Source organism: Lepidochelys kempii, chromosome 5 (assembly GCF_965140285.1).
Source record: "Lepidochelys kempii isolate rLepKem1 chromosome 5, rLepKem1.hap1, whole genome shotgun sequence".
In the NCBI taxonomy this organism is placed as follows: domain Eukaryota; kingdom Metazoa; phylum Chordata; order Testudines; family Cheloniidae; genus Lepidochelys; species Lepidochelys kempii.
Genome location: NC_136384.1, coordinates 395,929 through 411,702, shown reverse-complemented (window position 1 = coordinate 411,702; position 15,774 = coordinate 395,929). Strand labels below are relative to the sequence as shown.

At 63.4% G+C, this 15,774-nt stretch overlaps 1 protein-coding gene across 3 annotated transcripts in view; it reads left to right on the top strand.

The window, feature by feature from the left end:
• Positions 1–15,774, top strand: part of TLN1 (talin 1) — a 135,244-nt gene that overhangs the window by 99,541 nt on the left and 19,929 nt on the right. For all 3 annotated transcript variants that reach the window (XM_073343249.2, XM_073343252.2, XM_073343251.2), the window contains 16 exons: positions 38–199; positions 370–510; positions 842–1,023; positions 1,839–1,971; positions 2,891–2,992; positions 3,130–3,300; positions 4,192–4,341; positions 6,516–6,617; positions 6,833–6,952; positions 7,282–7,428; positions 7,956–8,122; positions 9,536–9,719; positions 9,874–9,999; positions 11,114–11,230; positions 12,170–12,355; positions 14,064–14,171. In XM_073343249.2, the coding sequence (XP_073199350.1) occupies positions 38–199; positions 370–510; positions 842–1,023; positions 1,839–1,971; positions 2,891–2,992; positions 3,130–3,300; positions 4,192–4,341; positions 6,516–6,617; positions 6,833–6,952; positions 7,282–7,428; positions 7,956–8,122; positions 9,536–9,719; positions 9,874–9,999; positions 11,114–11,230; positions 12,170–12,355; positions 14,064–14,171 (2,298 nt within the window). The remainder of the gene's footprint in view (positions 1–37; positions 200–369; positions 511–841; positions 1,024–1,838; positions 1,972–2,890; positions 2,993–3,129; positions 3,301–4,191; positions 4,342–6,515; positions 6,618–6,832; positions 6,953–7,281; positions 7,429–7,955; positions 8,123–9,535; positions 9,720–9,873; positions 10,000–11,113; positions 11,231–12,169; positions 12,356–14,063; positions 14,172–15,774) is intronic.

Sequence of the window (15,774 nt, the reverse complement as noted above, 5' to 3'; positions counted from 1 at the left end):
GGACAGGATGGCGCATGACCCCTGCCCCTCTCTGCAGGTGCTATCGGCCGCCACCATCGTAGCTAAGCACACCTCAGCCCTGTGCAACACCTGCCGCCTGGCCTCCTCCCGCACCGCTAACCCCGTCGCCAAGCGCCAATTCGTCCAGTCCGCCAAGGAGGTGGCCAACAGCACGGCCAACCTGGTCAAGACCATCAAGGTACCTCTCTGCCCCTGCGCGATGTGGGAGAGAAGCATCACCCCCTTGGCTGGCTGCTCAGGGGGTCCCTGGCGACCGCACTGGGGAGTGGGCAGCAGGGGCATGGGGGGGCAGCAGGGCTGGCGTCTGGGCCCACTGCAATAACCAGCTGGTCTCTCCCACTGTCTCAGGCGCTGGACGGAGCCTTTAACGAGGACAACCGGGAGCGATGCCGGGCAGCCACCGCCCCCCTCATTGAGGCCGTGGATAACCTGACAGCCTTCGCCTCCAACCCAGAGTTCGCTACCATCCCTGCCCAGATCAGCCCTGAGGTGAGAGCTGCCACGGGGCGGGCATGGAGCGTGCCCTACACGGGGCTCACAGCCACTGGGCATGGGGGGTGTCAGGGACTGCCTCTTCCTAGCTCAGACTGCGAGAGCCCTAGGCCCTGGGGGATGGGATTGGGGTGGCTTCCTGGATCAGGTGTGTGGGCGGGGGGATGGGGTAGGTCTCAGGGAACTGGAGGGGATATGGGAAGAGGGTGATGAGGTCAGATATGGGGGGAATTGGAGGGGGAGGGGAGATTGCTGAGGACAGGGGGACTTCATTGCAGAGAGCAGGCAGTGCCTCTGGGTCACAGAGGCCATCATCTCTCCCTGGCAGGGGCGCAGAGCCATGGAGCCCATCATCACCTCTGCCAAGACCATGCTGGAGAGCTCGGCAGGCCTCATCCAGACAGCCCGCTCTCTGGCTGTCAACCCCAAGGACCCGCCCAAGTGGTCGGTGCTGGCCGGTCACTCCCGCACCGTCTCTGATTCCATCAAGAAGCTGATCACCAACATGCGGTGAGTGCAGGCCGATTGCTGAGGTCTCACCTCCAGAGTCTGCTCTCCTCTCAGCTGCCAAGCTGCCTGGAGCTGCGGGCTGGGCTGGGGATCCTGGGGCCACGGCTCAAATCTCGTTTAGACGCAAAGCCTCTATCCTGGCTTGGAAACATGCCACAAGTGGGAGGGACGCAGGGTCGTCTGCCTGGGTCTGCAGGCAGCTGGGCTCCGAAACGGGCAGCAGCCACGTTCACCTCATGGGGCGTTGCTGCTAGAGCCCAGACCAGGACTCACAAGCCATTTCCCTGCTGGGCGTCTCTGTGGCGGCCGGTTGTGCACCAGGGCTGGGCAGCACCTGCCTGGGTGGGAACAAGGCATTCCAGGCGCTGAAGCAGGGATCTGTGTGGGAGGGGACAGGGAGATGGGAGCCCAGGAAAAGGAGGGTGTGATTGGCAGTGTCCACAGCAGCCGCTGGGCAAGGAAGGATGATGGCGGCGTGCTGGCCCGGAGATGGGGAGACCAGTCTGAGTGAAGTGCAGCGATGCATGCTGGGATGGAGCTGGAGGAAAGCCATGAACACTTCCAGCACCATGCTCCTGTTCCTGCTCCCACGCAGCAGGGCTGGGGCCATTTGTCTGGGTTCAGGACGGGCAGCTGCCCAGTGGGTGGGCCTGGGACTGGGTTCCCCGTGGCTCTGGGAGGAGGCAATGGAGGGGTGAACAGCCTGGGGTGCTAGCCTGGCCTTCCCCTGGGCCGTGGCTTCCCTGCATTCTGCCCTGGGGGAAGCTGAGGCTCTGTCCTGGCCCGGGCGTTGCTGATAGTGAGCTGTCACACAGGGATAAGGCCCCCGGGCAGCGGGAGTGCGACGAGGCCATCGAGGTGCTGAACAAGTGCATGCGGGATGTGGACCAGGCCTCCCTGGCTGCCATCAGCCAGCAGCTGGCCCCCCGAGAGGGCATCTCCCAGGAGGTGAGTCTGGGGGGCAGCATGGGTCCTTTGTCTGCGGGTTCTGTACTCCCCCAGCACAGGCTGCTCCCAGCCCCTCTCAGCCAGGGTGCCTCTGTCCCCTGTTCTTAGGGGAAAGGCCAGAGACAAGTGGCTGCCATGCTTGGGGCTGGGGGCTGCTCTCTAGAGAGAGCTCCCTGCACAGCCTCACCCCCCAAAGTCAGGGGCTCCCCTTCTTAGCAGGAGCCTGACGCCTGGGGAAACGGACCGAACTGCTGTTAAATTCAGCACAGAGTCTGGAAATCTGCCTTACCCCTATGGGGGCTCTGCTCCCTCAGCATTCCTGGAACCCTGCCTTGCACCTGCACCCTACAGATCCCGGGATTGTCCCTAGGGCAGATGCAGCGGCTGCTTCCTGGCTGAGCCCCCCCTTGCTGCCATGACAGATGCTGGGATTTGGCGGTCACGCACCAGTTCCCCGCAGCCCCTGCCTGGCTCCCCACCCTGTGTGACTGGTGCCGGGCATCCTGCAGAGCGGGTCCCACGGGGACCTGCCCTTCTCTTGGGTCCCTGCCAAGTGACTCTGGGGACCAACTGCCCCCTCCTGTGTGGGGCAGGTGGTCACACACTTGTGCACCCCAGTGGTCACGTAGAGCGGGGTTCCATTGTATAGGGCAGGCAGTGGCCAGCACCAGCCTGGCTGCCCTGACATGCCAAAGGGTGTGGCTTAGACAGACCCCTGGTGGGGGGTCTAACTTCTCAGCCCCCAAACCAGCCCCGCTGGGATAGTCCGGTGACCAAGTCACTGCCACCTGCTCCTGGGGCAGGCCAGTAGCCTGGGCTTTCATCCCCCTTCCCCCTCTAGGTCCCTTGGCCAGGCCCTGTGACTCCAGCCCCCAGGGCCTGGCCGTGGGGCAGCCTTATTTCTCGGTGTCTCCCCCAGGCTTTGCACAACCAGATGATCACTGCTGTTCAGGAGATCAGCAATCTGATTGAGCCTGTGGCCAGTGCTGCCAGAGCAGAGGCCTCGCAGCTGGGACACAAGGTAACGGACTGGAGTCGGGGTGCCTTGGGGCAGGAGGTACTGTGCCTGCTGGACGTGGGGGATGGGGCCTGCGTTGGGGTGCCTGGCGAGGAGGACTAGCCTCAGTCCGCCCTGGGACTAATGCTGCTCTTCCCCAGGTGTCCCAGATGGCTCAGTACTTCGAGCCGCTCATTCTGGCCGCTGTCGGTGCTGCGTCCAAGACGCTCAACCACCAGCAGCAGATGAACCTCCTGGACCAGACCAAGACGCTGTCCGAGTCTGCCCTGCAGATGCTGTACACGGCCAAGGAGGCCGGCGGGAACCCCAAGGTGCGAGCGGGAGGCACTCCCTCCAGAGCAGGAGGGGGGCTGCCCAAAGCATGTCTGAGTGTGGGGGCGGAGGAGTGGTGCAGCCCATCTCCAGTTGTGTGCACACCTGCAGCAGGGTCTCATATTGTGTGTGTAGCAGCGGTGCTATCCCTGTGCACCCCTCATGGTGCAGTGCACCACTGCACCAGCTGTGCCTCAGTTTCCCCAGTGGACACCTCAGCACGCGTAGCTTAGCCCACGGCCCAGTCACTGGGAGGCTGGCCCAGTCTGGAGAATCCCCAAGTCGAAGTCCAACATAAACACGAACCAAAGGAATCCCTGCCTTCCTGGGCCCAGCTTTCAGCCGCCTCCTTTCAGGCAGGCCCCAGCTGCAGCCTGCCAGTGGGTTCCTGGTAACAAAGCAAACTAACAGGCAGGGTCAGCCCTGCCTCTTGCAGGCCAGCCCTTCAGTCAGCTGCTGGCCCAGCCAGACTGCTTTTCTTCCTGGTCACTGCCCAGCCCTTAGAGCCAGCTCCCCACTTTTACCGCCCCCTCCATGCCTGACCGCTCATGCAGGGGCGAGGGGCAGGGTTGGTAGAGCGCACCACGGCTCATTAATCCCTCCTGGCCCATGCGAGGCTCACACGCTGCATTGGTGTGTGATTTCAGGCACACATGCCAGGTGAGAGCCTGTGCTGGGGTGGTGGGCGCTTGTGCAGGGCGGCCCGCAGTGGGCATTTTAGGCATGTCCCCAGCAACGAGTGTGTGTAACACGACGTTGGGGCGGGTGCATGGGAGGCGACCAAGGAGGGTTCCGTGAGCACAGGCCCAAGTGCTCCCGGTCACTGGTTCTCATCCGCCACCGTACCCTGCCGGTGGCTGCCGCGGCCTGACGCAGGCCTGTGCTTGCAGCAAGCCGCGCACACGCAGGAGGCCCTGGAGGAGGCGGTGCAGATGATGAAGGAAGCTGTGGAGGACCTGACCACCACTCTCAATGAGGCTGCCAGCGCTGCCGGGGTCGTCGGGGGCATGGTGGACTCCATCACCCAGGCCATAAACCAGGCAAGGGGGAGCATAGAATGCACAGCGAGGGGCCAAGAGGAGGGGAAGGATTGGCCTGGGCAGGGACGGGTGCGGTTTCCTGATGGCTGCCATCTTGTGCCCTAGAATCCAGGGACTTCTGCCCACAGGCTCAGGGATAAAGTGCTGGGTGGATTTGGGGTCCCTGCCTCCTCCGTCACGTGGCATGAGATGGGCCCATCCCAGGCGCTGCTCCTTCCCAAGCAGAGCCCTGAGAGCAGTTAAAGGACTGGAAAACGTACCTTAGCCTACATCTGCGCAGCCTGCGGTAGCAGGTGTGCCAGCCTGGATCAACAGGCGTGGGCTAGTGGGGCTCGCCCTCGCGCCCGACAGATCGCCATGCAGTCAGCCTTCGAAGCTGGGGCAGGGGCTTGGGCGTTGAGTCCTCGGGGGCAGGTGGGCCCAAGCCACAGCTGCAGAGTGCTGTCCCCGCAGCTGTCTAGAGCAGTGGTTCTCAAATTGACTGGATTGTGCCCACTTCCTTGTGTCGGTTGTAGTTTCCACCCGATCCCTCCACACAAGTACATATACGGCCAGTGATGAGCTGCCAAAATCTTAACGATCGGTTCTCTATAAAAAGTTCTGATGTAAGGGATGTGCCCCAGTATGTATTTTTTTGTACCAACAAGGTTACCATATGTCTGTATTTTCCCGGGAGGAATTTTAAAAATTCAAAAATTCCTCCCGCACGGCGATTTAAGAACCAAAAAGTGGACAAGGCCGGGAAAATACGGGTGTGTTAACCCTGCCTAAAGTTCTTTGTTAAAAAGATGGGCCTGACCTAGAAATGAGCTCCGTTTCACAGGTGTGGGTCCCCGCCATTCCCTGGGGGTGTGCTAGGGTGACCAGATGTCCTGATTTTACAGGGACAGTCCTGATTTTGGGGTCTTTCTTATATAGGCTCCTATTACCCCCCACCCCCGTCCTGATTTTTCACACTTGCTGCCTGGTCATCCTAGGGTGTGCACATGTGTGGGTCCCAGCTGCTCCCTGCCCCCCTCATTGAAGCAGGTGTGCAGGGTTACTGCCCTGGGAACTGCAGGGCACCAGTGGACTTGGGGGCAGAGCTAGCTGGAGAGCTGGCTGCGGGCAGGGCAGGGGGTGTCTGGAGGCGGGGGCTGGCTGCGGGTAGAGGGGCTCGGAGCAGCCCAGGCCCACCAGAGCAGCCAGGGACCCACCCGGCAGCAGCGGGAACCCCAGGGCCAGGGGGCAGCCCACCTGGCTCCCAAAGCACAGCGCCCCCGGCGGCCGGAGGAGGAATTACATCAGTTCCCGGCTGGGGTCCATCAAAGCCTCAGCACCCCCTGCTGCCACCCTTCTCCGCTGCTCAGAGCTGGGTGCCCAGACAGCGGCTGCCACTCCCCAGCCGCCCAGCTCCAAAGGCAGAGCGGCTTCTCATGCCCCCCGGAATACATTCTGTGCCCCCCGGTTCGAGAAGCTCTGGTCTAGAGCACTACCACGGGCCGAGGCGGGGGCTATTCACACACATCCGTAGTGAAAGGCTACAGGACTCAATCTGTTTACTTAACAAAGGGAAGGTGAAGGGGTGGCTTGATGCCAGTCTGTAAGTCCCTACATGGGGAACAGAAATTTGCTAAAGGGCTCTTCAGTCTAGCCAGGAAAAGTCTAACATGATCCAGTGTCTGGAAGTTGAAGCGAGACAAACTCAGACTGGAAATGGGGGGTACGTTTTTAATGGGGAGAGTAATTTAATCATTGGAACAACTTACCCAGGGGCGGTGGATTCTCCATCACCGACAACAGTTAACTCAAGATCAGATGGTTTTCTAAGCAATGGGCTCTAGGAATTGTTTCGGGGCAGGAGGTCAGCCTGGATGATCACAGTGGTCCCGTCTGGCCTTGGAACCTATGAACCTCAGACTTGGCTATGACCCTGGCACTGAGTGTGATTGGGAATGAGGAGGGGCAGGGAGGGCCACGCGCCCCTCTGTCCAGCCAGAGCAGGCTGCCCACGGTACCCATTGGCACAGTCCAGGGAGGGCATGTTCGGGGAAGCCTTTGGAGAAATGTGGTGGGAGGCCCAGGCTGGGGCACTGTGGGATCCTGCCTGCCGGGGGGTGCTCAGGAAGGTGGTGAGCAGGCTGAATCCCATTAATGGCGCTCTCTCTCTCTCTCTCTCTCTCTCTCTCTGGCAGCTGGATGAGGGGCCCATGGGGGAGCCGGAGGGGACCTTTGTGGATTACCAGACCACCATGGTCAAGACAGCCAAGGCCATTGCAGTGACGGTGCAGGAGATGGTGAGTGTTGGGGGCAGACAGTGACTTCTGGGCCTCCCCATTTCACCCCTTCTCTGTCTGGGGAAGATGGCAGGGGCCGCGTGCAGCCTTGCAGCACGAGTCCCTGCAAGGCCTTCTCCAGGGATGCGAGGGCAGCACTGGGCTGGCTCGCTGATGCTGCAGGGCCAGCGGTTCCTGGGTGTGATGGGATCTTCTCACGCATCTTCTGCCTGCAGGTCACCAAATCCACCACCAACCCGGACGAGCTGGGCACGCTGGCCAACCAACTCACCAGCGACTACGGGCAGCTGGCTCACCAGGCCAAGCCTGCTGCCATCACTGCTGAGAACGATGAGGTGAGGGGTGCCGGGGGGCAGCACAGGGGCCTCCCACTGGGGCCTGAGGATGGGGGCAGCGCGGGGGCCTCCCACTGGAGACTGGGGCCGGGGTAATGGGCAGTGCTGCGATCTCTCACTGGGGCAGGGAGAGCACTGGAATGGGCAGCGCTGGGATCTCCCATTGGGGGTTGGAGAAGGGCAGGGTCTCCCTTGGGGTGAGAGCGGTGAGTCTCCGTGGGGCAGGGCAGTTGGGATTTCCCACTGGATATTGAGGTCGTCTCAGCTCCCCTGTGGAGGGTGGTGGTGACTCTGCTCTGGGTCACGCCACCCTATGCACTGGTTCCTAGATTGGCTCCCACATCAAGAACCGGGTGCAGGAGCTGGGCCACGGCTGCGCTGCCCTGGTGACAAAGGCTGGAGCCCTGCAGTGCAGCCCCAGCGATGCCTACACGAAGAAGGAGCTGATCGAGTGTGCGCGCAAAGTGTCTGAGAAGGTGATGAGGCAGGAGTGAGCGTGGAGTGGCTGGCGGGGGGAGAGGAATAGGGCATGGGCAGAAAAACTAGTGGGAGAACGGAGCGTGGGGCTGGACCAGCATGTGCCCCCCCCCGGCCCCTTTGTGCCTGCTGGATTCCCACTAGACCCCTATGTCTGGGCGTGCCCCCCCCAGCCCCTTTGTGCCCGCTAGACCCCTATGCCTGGCATATGCCCCCCAGCTCCTCTGCATTGCTTTCTGGACTCCCTCATGTTCTCTATCCATGTGAGTCTGATGTTGGCACTTCCCTTTCTGGTCCCTGGTATGTGCCAGCTGCTTCCAGACCTGCCTATGCGGTGGCACAGGGTCTAGTTTGCATGGCAGAGCGGATACCCAGCGGCTTCAGCTGCTGCCAAGCTGTGGGAGGGGGGCAGCTGGGGTGGTGTCTGCTGGTGCCGAAACAGTGATGGGTTGTGACAGGGACAGCAATGAGCGGGATCCCTACACTCACCATCGGTCTCAGGGTCATCCCAGCCTCCTCCCCGCAGGTGTCCCACGTGCTGGCAGCCCTGCAGGCCGGGAACCGCGGGACCCAGGCCTGCATCACTGCAGCCAGTGCCGTCTCCGGGATCATTGCCGACCTTGACACCACCATCATGTTCGCCACCGCGGGGACGCTGAACCGGGAGAATGCCGAGACCTTCGCTGACCACCGGTACCGGGCTGGACGGGGAGCCCACTGGGCAATCCAAACACAGCCCCCGGGGAGCTGGCTATATGATCCTTCCTTCACATGTCCCTCGGGCATGGCTCTGCCCAGAGAGCGGGCTGGGTGCCCACCATGCTGTCTGACTCCACCCCCTCAGAAGGGGTGGATGCAAGTGGCAGGCCGGGCACAACTCTCTCTCTCTTTCTCGCTCTCTCTCTCACACACAGCGGGTGCGGGCTGCGTGGTTGGGCTCTTCCCCCGCCCCCCTCATAGTCCCCTACCAGCTGTAACACATGCACACACAGGACAGGCAGTGCTTTCTGTGACCCGTTTTCCCCCCAGAAAGGGTGGGGCAGGCCATGGGGGGTGCACTCTGGCCCCACCTGTCTGTGCTGCACACACCCATAGTGATCAATGGCTCCATGTCTATTTCACAGCTGGTATCAAGTGGAGTGCCCCAAGGGTTAGTCTTGGGTCCGGTTTTGTTCAATATCTTCATTAATGACCTGGAGGATGGTGTGGATTGCACTCTCAGCAAGTTTGCAGATGACACTAAACTGGGAGGAGAGGTAGATACGCTGGAGGGCAGGGATGGGATACAGAGGGACCTAGACAAATTGGAGGATTGGGCCAAAAGAAATCTGATGAGGTTCAACAGGGACACGTGCAGAGTCCTGCACTTAGGACGGAAGAATCCCATGCACAGCTACAGACTAGGGACCGAATGGCTCGGCAGCAGTTCGGCAGAAAAGGACCTAGGGGTGACAGTGGACGAGAAGCTGGATATGAGTCAGCAGTGTGCCCTTGTTGCCAAGAAGGCCAATGGCATTTTGGGCTGCATAAGTAGGGGCATTGCCAGCAGATCGAGGGACGTGATCATTCCCCTCTATTCGGCACTGGTGAGGCCATACCTAGAGTACTGTGTCTAGTTTTGGGCATCCTCCACAAGAAGGGTGTGGAAAAATTGGAAAGAGTCCAGCGGAGGGCAACAAAAATGATTAGGGATCTGGAACACATGACTTACGAGGAGAGGCTGAGGGAACTGGGATTGTTTAGTCTGCAGAAGAGAAGAATGAGGGGGGATTTGATAGCTGCTTTCAACTACCTGAAAGGGGTTCCAAAGAGGATGGCTCTAGACTGTTCTCAGTGGTAGCTGATGACAGAACGAGGAGTAATGGTCTCAAGTTGCAGTGGGGGAGGCTTAGGTTGGATATTAGGAAAAACTTTTTCACTAGGAGGGTGGTGAAACACTGGAATGCGTTACCTAGGGAGGTGGTGGAATCTCCTTCCTTAGAAGTTTTTAAGGTCAGGCTTGACAAAGCCCTGGCTGGGATGATTTAATTGGGGATCGATCCTGCTTTGAGCAGCCACAGAGGATGTGTGCAGGCCGTTGGTCTCTGACTCATGGGTCTCCCACAGGGAGGGCATCCTGAAGACAGCCAAGGCACTGGTGGAGGACACCAAGGTGTTGGTGCAGAATGCCACTGCCAGTCAGGAGAAGCTGGCCCAGGCTGCCCAGTCTTCCGTGGCCACCATCACCCGCCTTGCAGAAGTGGTGAAGCTGGGTGCTGCCAGCCTGGGCTCCGAGGACCCTGAGACTCAGGTAAGATCTGGTACCACACGGCGTTTGGGCTGGGGTGGGGTCTGGCCTTTGGTGACCCGGCACATTCAGCTCGCTCCCGTCTCAGCCTGCCTCCTCCCCGCCCGACACTGCGGGGCACCAGCCAAGCCACTGACCTGGCCCTGCTCCTTCCCAGGTGGTTCTGATCAATGCAGTCAAAGACGTGGCCAAGGCGCTTGGGGACCTGATCAGTGCTACCAAGGCGGCGGCCGGCAAAGCCGGGGATGACCCCTCCGTCTACCAGCTGAAGAACTCGGCCAAGGTCAGTGTGTGGGTAGATGGAGGAAGAGTGGAGCTGGGCACATAGCGGGAGGGGATGGTGCAGGGTGCACAGGGGAAGAAAATCAGGTGGTAGGGGGTTAACTAGGGAAGGGGGTCACTGGCAGGGCAGGGTGTGTGGGGGGGTACTGGGGAGTAGGGGGTCACTTAGGGGGATATGGGGTATGGGCTGTGGCGGGCAGAGGAGAGCTGGGGCGGAGGGATATGGGCTGTGGGGGGCGGAGGGGAGCTGGCGACGGAGTGGAGGGATATGGGGCATGGGCTGTGGGGGGCAGAGGAGAGGGATATGGGCTGTGGGGGGCAGAGGAGAGCTGGCGGCGGAGGAGAGGGATATGGGCCGTGGGGGGCGGAGCGGAGGGACATGGGTTATGGGCTGTGGTGGGCAGAGGGCGGAGGAGAGCTGGGGGCGGAGTGGAGGGATAGGGGCCGTGGGGGGCGGAGGAGAGCTGGGGGCGGAGTGGAGGGATAGGGGCCGTGGGGGGCGGAGGAGAGCTGGGGGCGGAGTGGAGGGATGGGGGCCGTGGGGGGCGGAGGAGAGCTGGGGGCGGAGTGGAGGGATGGGGGCCGTGGGGGGCGGAGGAGAGCTGGGGGCGGAGTGGAGGGATGGGGGCCGTGGGGGGCGGAGGAGAGCTGGGGGCGGAGTGGAGGGATGGGGGCCGTGGGGGGCGGAGGAGAGCTGGGGGCGGAGTGGAGGGATGGGGGCCGTGGGGGGCGGAGGAGAGCTGGGGGCGGAGTGGAGGGATGGGGGCCGTGGGGGGGCGGAGGAGAGCTGGGGGCGGAGTGGAGGGATGGGGGCCGTGGGGGGGCGGAGGAGAGCTGGGGGCGGAGTGGAGGGATGGGGGCCGTGGGGGGCGGAGGAGAGCTGGGGGCGGAGTGGAGGGATGGGGGCCGTGGGGGGGCGGAGGAGAGCTGGGGGCGGAGTGGAGGGATGGGGGCCGTGGGGGGGCGGAGGAGAGCTGGGGGCGGAGTGGAGGGATGGGGGCCGTGGGGGGCGGAGGAGAGCTGGGGGCGGAGTGGAGGGATGGGGGCCGTGGGGGGCGGAGGAGATCTGGGGGCTCCCCGCGGTGAGTCACTGAGCCTCCCTCTCTGTCTGCCAGGTGATGGTCACCAACGTCACCTCCCTGCTGAAGACGGTGAAGGCCGTGGAGGACGAGGCCACGAAGGGGACCCGTGCGCTGGAGGCCACGATAGAGCACATCCGGCAGGAGCTGGCGGTGAGCACAGGCCGGGCCAGTGCCCCTCTGCTCGGAGCTGCCCCTTCCTCACCAGCTGCCTTTGCACCCAGCACCTGGCTCAGGGGTGGAGTGAAATGGCACGGGGCCCCTCTGCGCCCCAGCAGCGCCCGCTCCCCCCACACACACACACACACCCCCGGACACAGGGCCCCTCTGCGCCCCGGCAGTGCCCGCTCTTCCCCCCCCCCCGGGGCACGGGGCCCCTCTGCGCCCCAGCAGCGCCCGCTCCCCCCCACACACACACACACACACACCCCCGGACACAGGGCCCCTCTGCGCCCCAGGACACGGGGCCCCTCTGCGCCCCGGCAGTGCCCGCTCTTCCCCCCCCCCCCGGGGCACGGGGCCCCTCTGCGCCCCAGCAGCGCCCGCTCCCCCCACACACACACACACACCCCCGGACACAGGGCCCCTCTGCGCCCCGGCAGTGCCCGCTCTTCCCCCCCCCCCGGGGCACGGGGCCCCTCTGCGCCCCAGCAGCGCCCGCTCCCCCCCACACACACACACACACACACCCCCGGACACAGGGCCCCTCTGCGCCCCAGGACACGGGGCCCCTCTGCGCCCCGGCAGTGCCCGCTCTTCCCCCCCCCCCCCGGGGCACGGGGCCCCTCTGCGCCCCAGCAGCGCCCGCTCCCCCCCCACACACACACACACACACACCCCCGGACACAGGGCCCCTCTGCGCCCCGGCAGTGCCCGCTCTTCCCCCCCCCCCCGGGGCACGGGGCCCCTCTGCGCCCCGGCAGCGCCTGCCTCCAAGGAGCAGGATGTCGCGGGTCAGCCTCGGGCAAGCTGAGGCTGCGGGCCGTGCGCTGGGAAGTCAGGCAGTGACCAGGCTGCGGTACCTGCCCAGCCCTAACTCTGTGCCCCCTGCCCCCACCCATCCTGGTCTCACCCCCACTGCTCGCGTCTCAGGTTTTCTGCGCCCAGGTGCCTCCAGCCAAGACCTCGACGCCAGAGGATTTTATCCGCATGACCAAAGGCATCACCATGGCGACAGCCAAGGCCGTGGCCGCCGGCAACTCATGTCGGCAGGAGGATGTAATCGCCACAGCCAACCTGAGCCGCCGCGCCATCGCTGACATGCTGCGCTCCTGCAAGGTAAGCGGAGATGGGGCGGGGCAGGAGGGCGACAGGCTCCAGGGGGGCTCCGGGGCGGGGTAGGAGGTTTTGGGGGGGCACCGGGGGCGGGGCGGGGCAGGAGGGCGACAGGCTCCAGGGGGGCTCCAGGGCGGGGTAGGAGGTTTCGGGGGGGCACCGGGGGCGGGGCAGGAGGGCGACAGGCTCCAGGGGGGCACCGGGGCGGGGTAGGAGGTTTCGGGGGGGCACCGGGGGCGGGGCGGGGCAGGAGGGTGACAGGTTGCAGGGGGGCACCGGGGCGGGGTAGGAGGTTTCGGGGGGGCACCGGGGGCGGGGCGGGGCAGGAGGGCGACAGGCTGCAGGGGGGCTCCGGGGTGGGGTAGGAGGTTTCGGGGGGGCACCGGGGGCGGGGCGGGGCAGGAGGGCGACAGGCTGCAGGGGGGCTCCGGGGCGGGGTAGGAGGTTTTGGGGGGGCACCGGGGGCGGGGCAGGAGGGCGACAGGCTGCAGGGGGGCACCGGGGCGGGGTAGGAGGTTTTGGGGGGGCACCGGGGGCGGGGCGGGGCAGGAGGGCAACAGGCTGCAGGGGGGCACCGGGGCGGGGTAGGAGGTTTCGGGGGGGCACCGGGGGCGGGGCAGGAGGGCGACAGGTTGCAGGGGGGCTCCGGGGCGGGGTAGGAGGTTTCGGGGGGGCACCGGGGGCGGGGCAGGAGGGCGACAGGCTCCGGGGGGCTCCGGGGCGGGGTAGGAGGTTTCGGGGGGGCACCGGGGGCGGGGCGGGGCAGGAGGGCGACAGGCTCCAGGGGGGCACCGGGGTGGGGTAGGAGGTTTCGGGGGGGCACCGGGGGCGGGGCGGGGCAGGAGGGCGACAGGCTCCAGGGGGGCTCCGGGGCAGGGTAGGAGGTTTTGGGGGGGCACCGGGGGCGGGGCGGGGCAGGAGGGCGACAGGCTCCAGGGGGGCTCCGGGGCGGGGTAGGAGGTTTTGGGGGGGCACCGGGGGCGGGGCAGGAGGGCGACAGGCTCCAGGGGGGCTCCGGGGCGGGGTAGGAGGTTTCGGGGGGGCACCGGGGGCGGGGCGGGGCAGGAGGGCGACAGGCTGCAGGGGGGCTCCGGGGCGGGGTAGGAGGTTTCGGGGGGGCACCGGGGGCGGGGCGGGGCAGGAGGGCGACAGGCTCCAGGGGGGCTCCGGGGCGGGGTAGGAGGTTTTGGGGGGGCACCGGGGGCGGGGCGGGGCAGGAGGGCGACAGGCTCCAGGGGGGCTCCGGGGCGGGGTAGGAGGTTTTGGGGGGGCACCGGGGGCGGGGCGGGGCAGGAGGGCGACAGGCTCCAGGGGGGCTCCGGGGCGGGGTAGGAGGTTTTGGGGGGGCACCGGGGGCGGGGCAGGAGGGCGACAGGCTCCAGGGGGGCTCCGGGGCGGGGTAGGAGGTTTTGGGGGGGCACCGGGGGCGGGGCAGGAGGGCGACAGGCTCCAGGGGGGCTCCGGGGTGGGGTAGGAGGTTTCGGGGGGGCACCGGGGGCGGGGCAGGAGGGCGACAGGCTGCGGGCGGGCACTGGGGGTGGGGCCAGGGCCGGAGGCTGCGGGCGGGCACCGGGGGCACTAGGAGGCAGTGGGTCCTTCAGGCACTGGAGGGTGTGGGTGCCATGGCACTGGCCTAGGTGAGGCCGGGGCTGTGTGGCCGGGGCTGTGTGTGGGGCAGCACTCAGCACTGCTCACTCTTTCCGGCTTTCAGGAAGCCGCCTACCACCCTGAGGTGAGCGCGGACGTGCGGCTGCGGGCGCTGCGTTACGGCAAGGAGTGCGCCAACGGCTACCTGGAGCTGCTGGAGCACGTGCTGGTGGTGAGTGACCCCATCCCCTGCCAGCTTCCATCTCCTGGCGGCATCCCAGGGGAGCCCAGGCACACGATGCTCAGCCGCCCCATGGATACAGGGGTCACTCTGTAGCACCTTAGAATCACAGAATATCAGGGTTGGAAGGGACCTCAGGAGGTCATCTAGTCCCACCCCCTGCTCGAAGCAGGACCAATCCAATCCCCAACTACATCATCCCAGCCAGGGCTTTGTCAAGCCTTATAAACCTCTAAGGAAGTAGATTCCACCCCCTCCCTAGGTAACCCATTCCAGTGTTTCTTCTTCTGGGATCCTTCCCCCCTATCCCCCTTCAACTCTCCCCTCATACACCCAGAACTCTGTCCTCACCCTCCACGGGTTATGCTTTAGTCAAACACACGTCACTGGCCTCAGTGCCGGGGTACCTGGGTGAAATTCTCTGGTCTGTGATATACAGTAGGCCAGGCTAGGTGATCTAATGGACCCTTAAACTCTGTGAATCTATGAACCGTCCCCTGTGGAGACCTCTTAGTAGCAATTAGGAAAGGCAGACAATTGATAAAGGAAGCTAATGGTATAATGAAAAGCTTATGGCCTGTATAAATAAAAACTATTTAAAAAAAAAAAATATCAGGGACAAACAAAATCCTAGCAGAGGTCTAGGTCAGTTTTACCATCCTTGTCTCATAACAATCTCTCATGATGCAGAAAAGGCAGATGTATTCAACAGCTGTTCCTGTTCTGTATTTGGAAAGAAGCCGGATGTTCTATTCGTATGAGTGACAATGAAATAGTTTCTGTTCCATCAGTAGTTAGAGAGGATGTTAAGCAGTAGCTACTATAGTTAAACATTTATAAATCATCAGGGACAGATAACTTGTATCCAAGAGTATTAAAGAATTGACTGAGGAGTTTTCTAAACCATTAATGTTGTTTATCAAATCTCGGAAGCGCCAAAGGAATGGAAAACAGTCAGTGTTGTGCTAGGATTTAAAAAGAGTAAATCGGATGACCCAGGGAACCACAGGCTGACAAAATCATGAGAAGGCTGATACGGGTTACAGTCAGTAAAGAACTGAAGGACCATAGCATGATTAACACCAGTTAACATGGTTCTATGGCAGACGGGTCTGGTCAGATAAACTTGTGTTTTTTGAGGTCACAAGTTTGGATGCTAAAAGTAACTATAGGTTAACGTACTGAGACTTCTCCAAGGCACTGGACTAAAAACAAGCACTATGCACAGTCAGTGTAACCCACATGTGATGAAGCTGCGAAACCTCACACTAGCACAGAAAAAGCGGGAGAGCCTGTGGTCCCAGCTGGACCTGCCCCGCTGTAGCTGCAGCCAACACCAGGCCTGGAGGGGAAGAAAAAGAGAGAACCTGGCTCAGTTCAGAGTGGACGGGCAAAGAGGCAGGAGCCAGCTACCTCCCCACCTGAGGGCAGAGTCCCTAGGAGCCTGGCACCCGGGCCAGCAGCACTGCGTCCCTGACCAAGGGAGTCGGCTGAGGAGACCAAGGAGCACCCAGCATCTGCATAAATGGGGTGATTGGACAGTAGTGTGTTTTGGGGTTCAGTCCCTGCAAACTTACAGCCCTCTGCCTGGAGG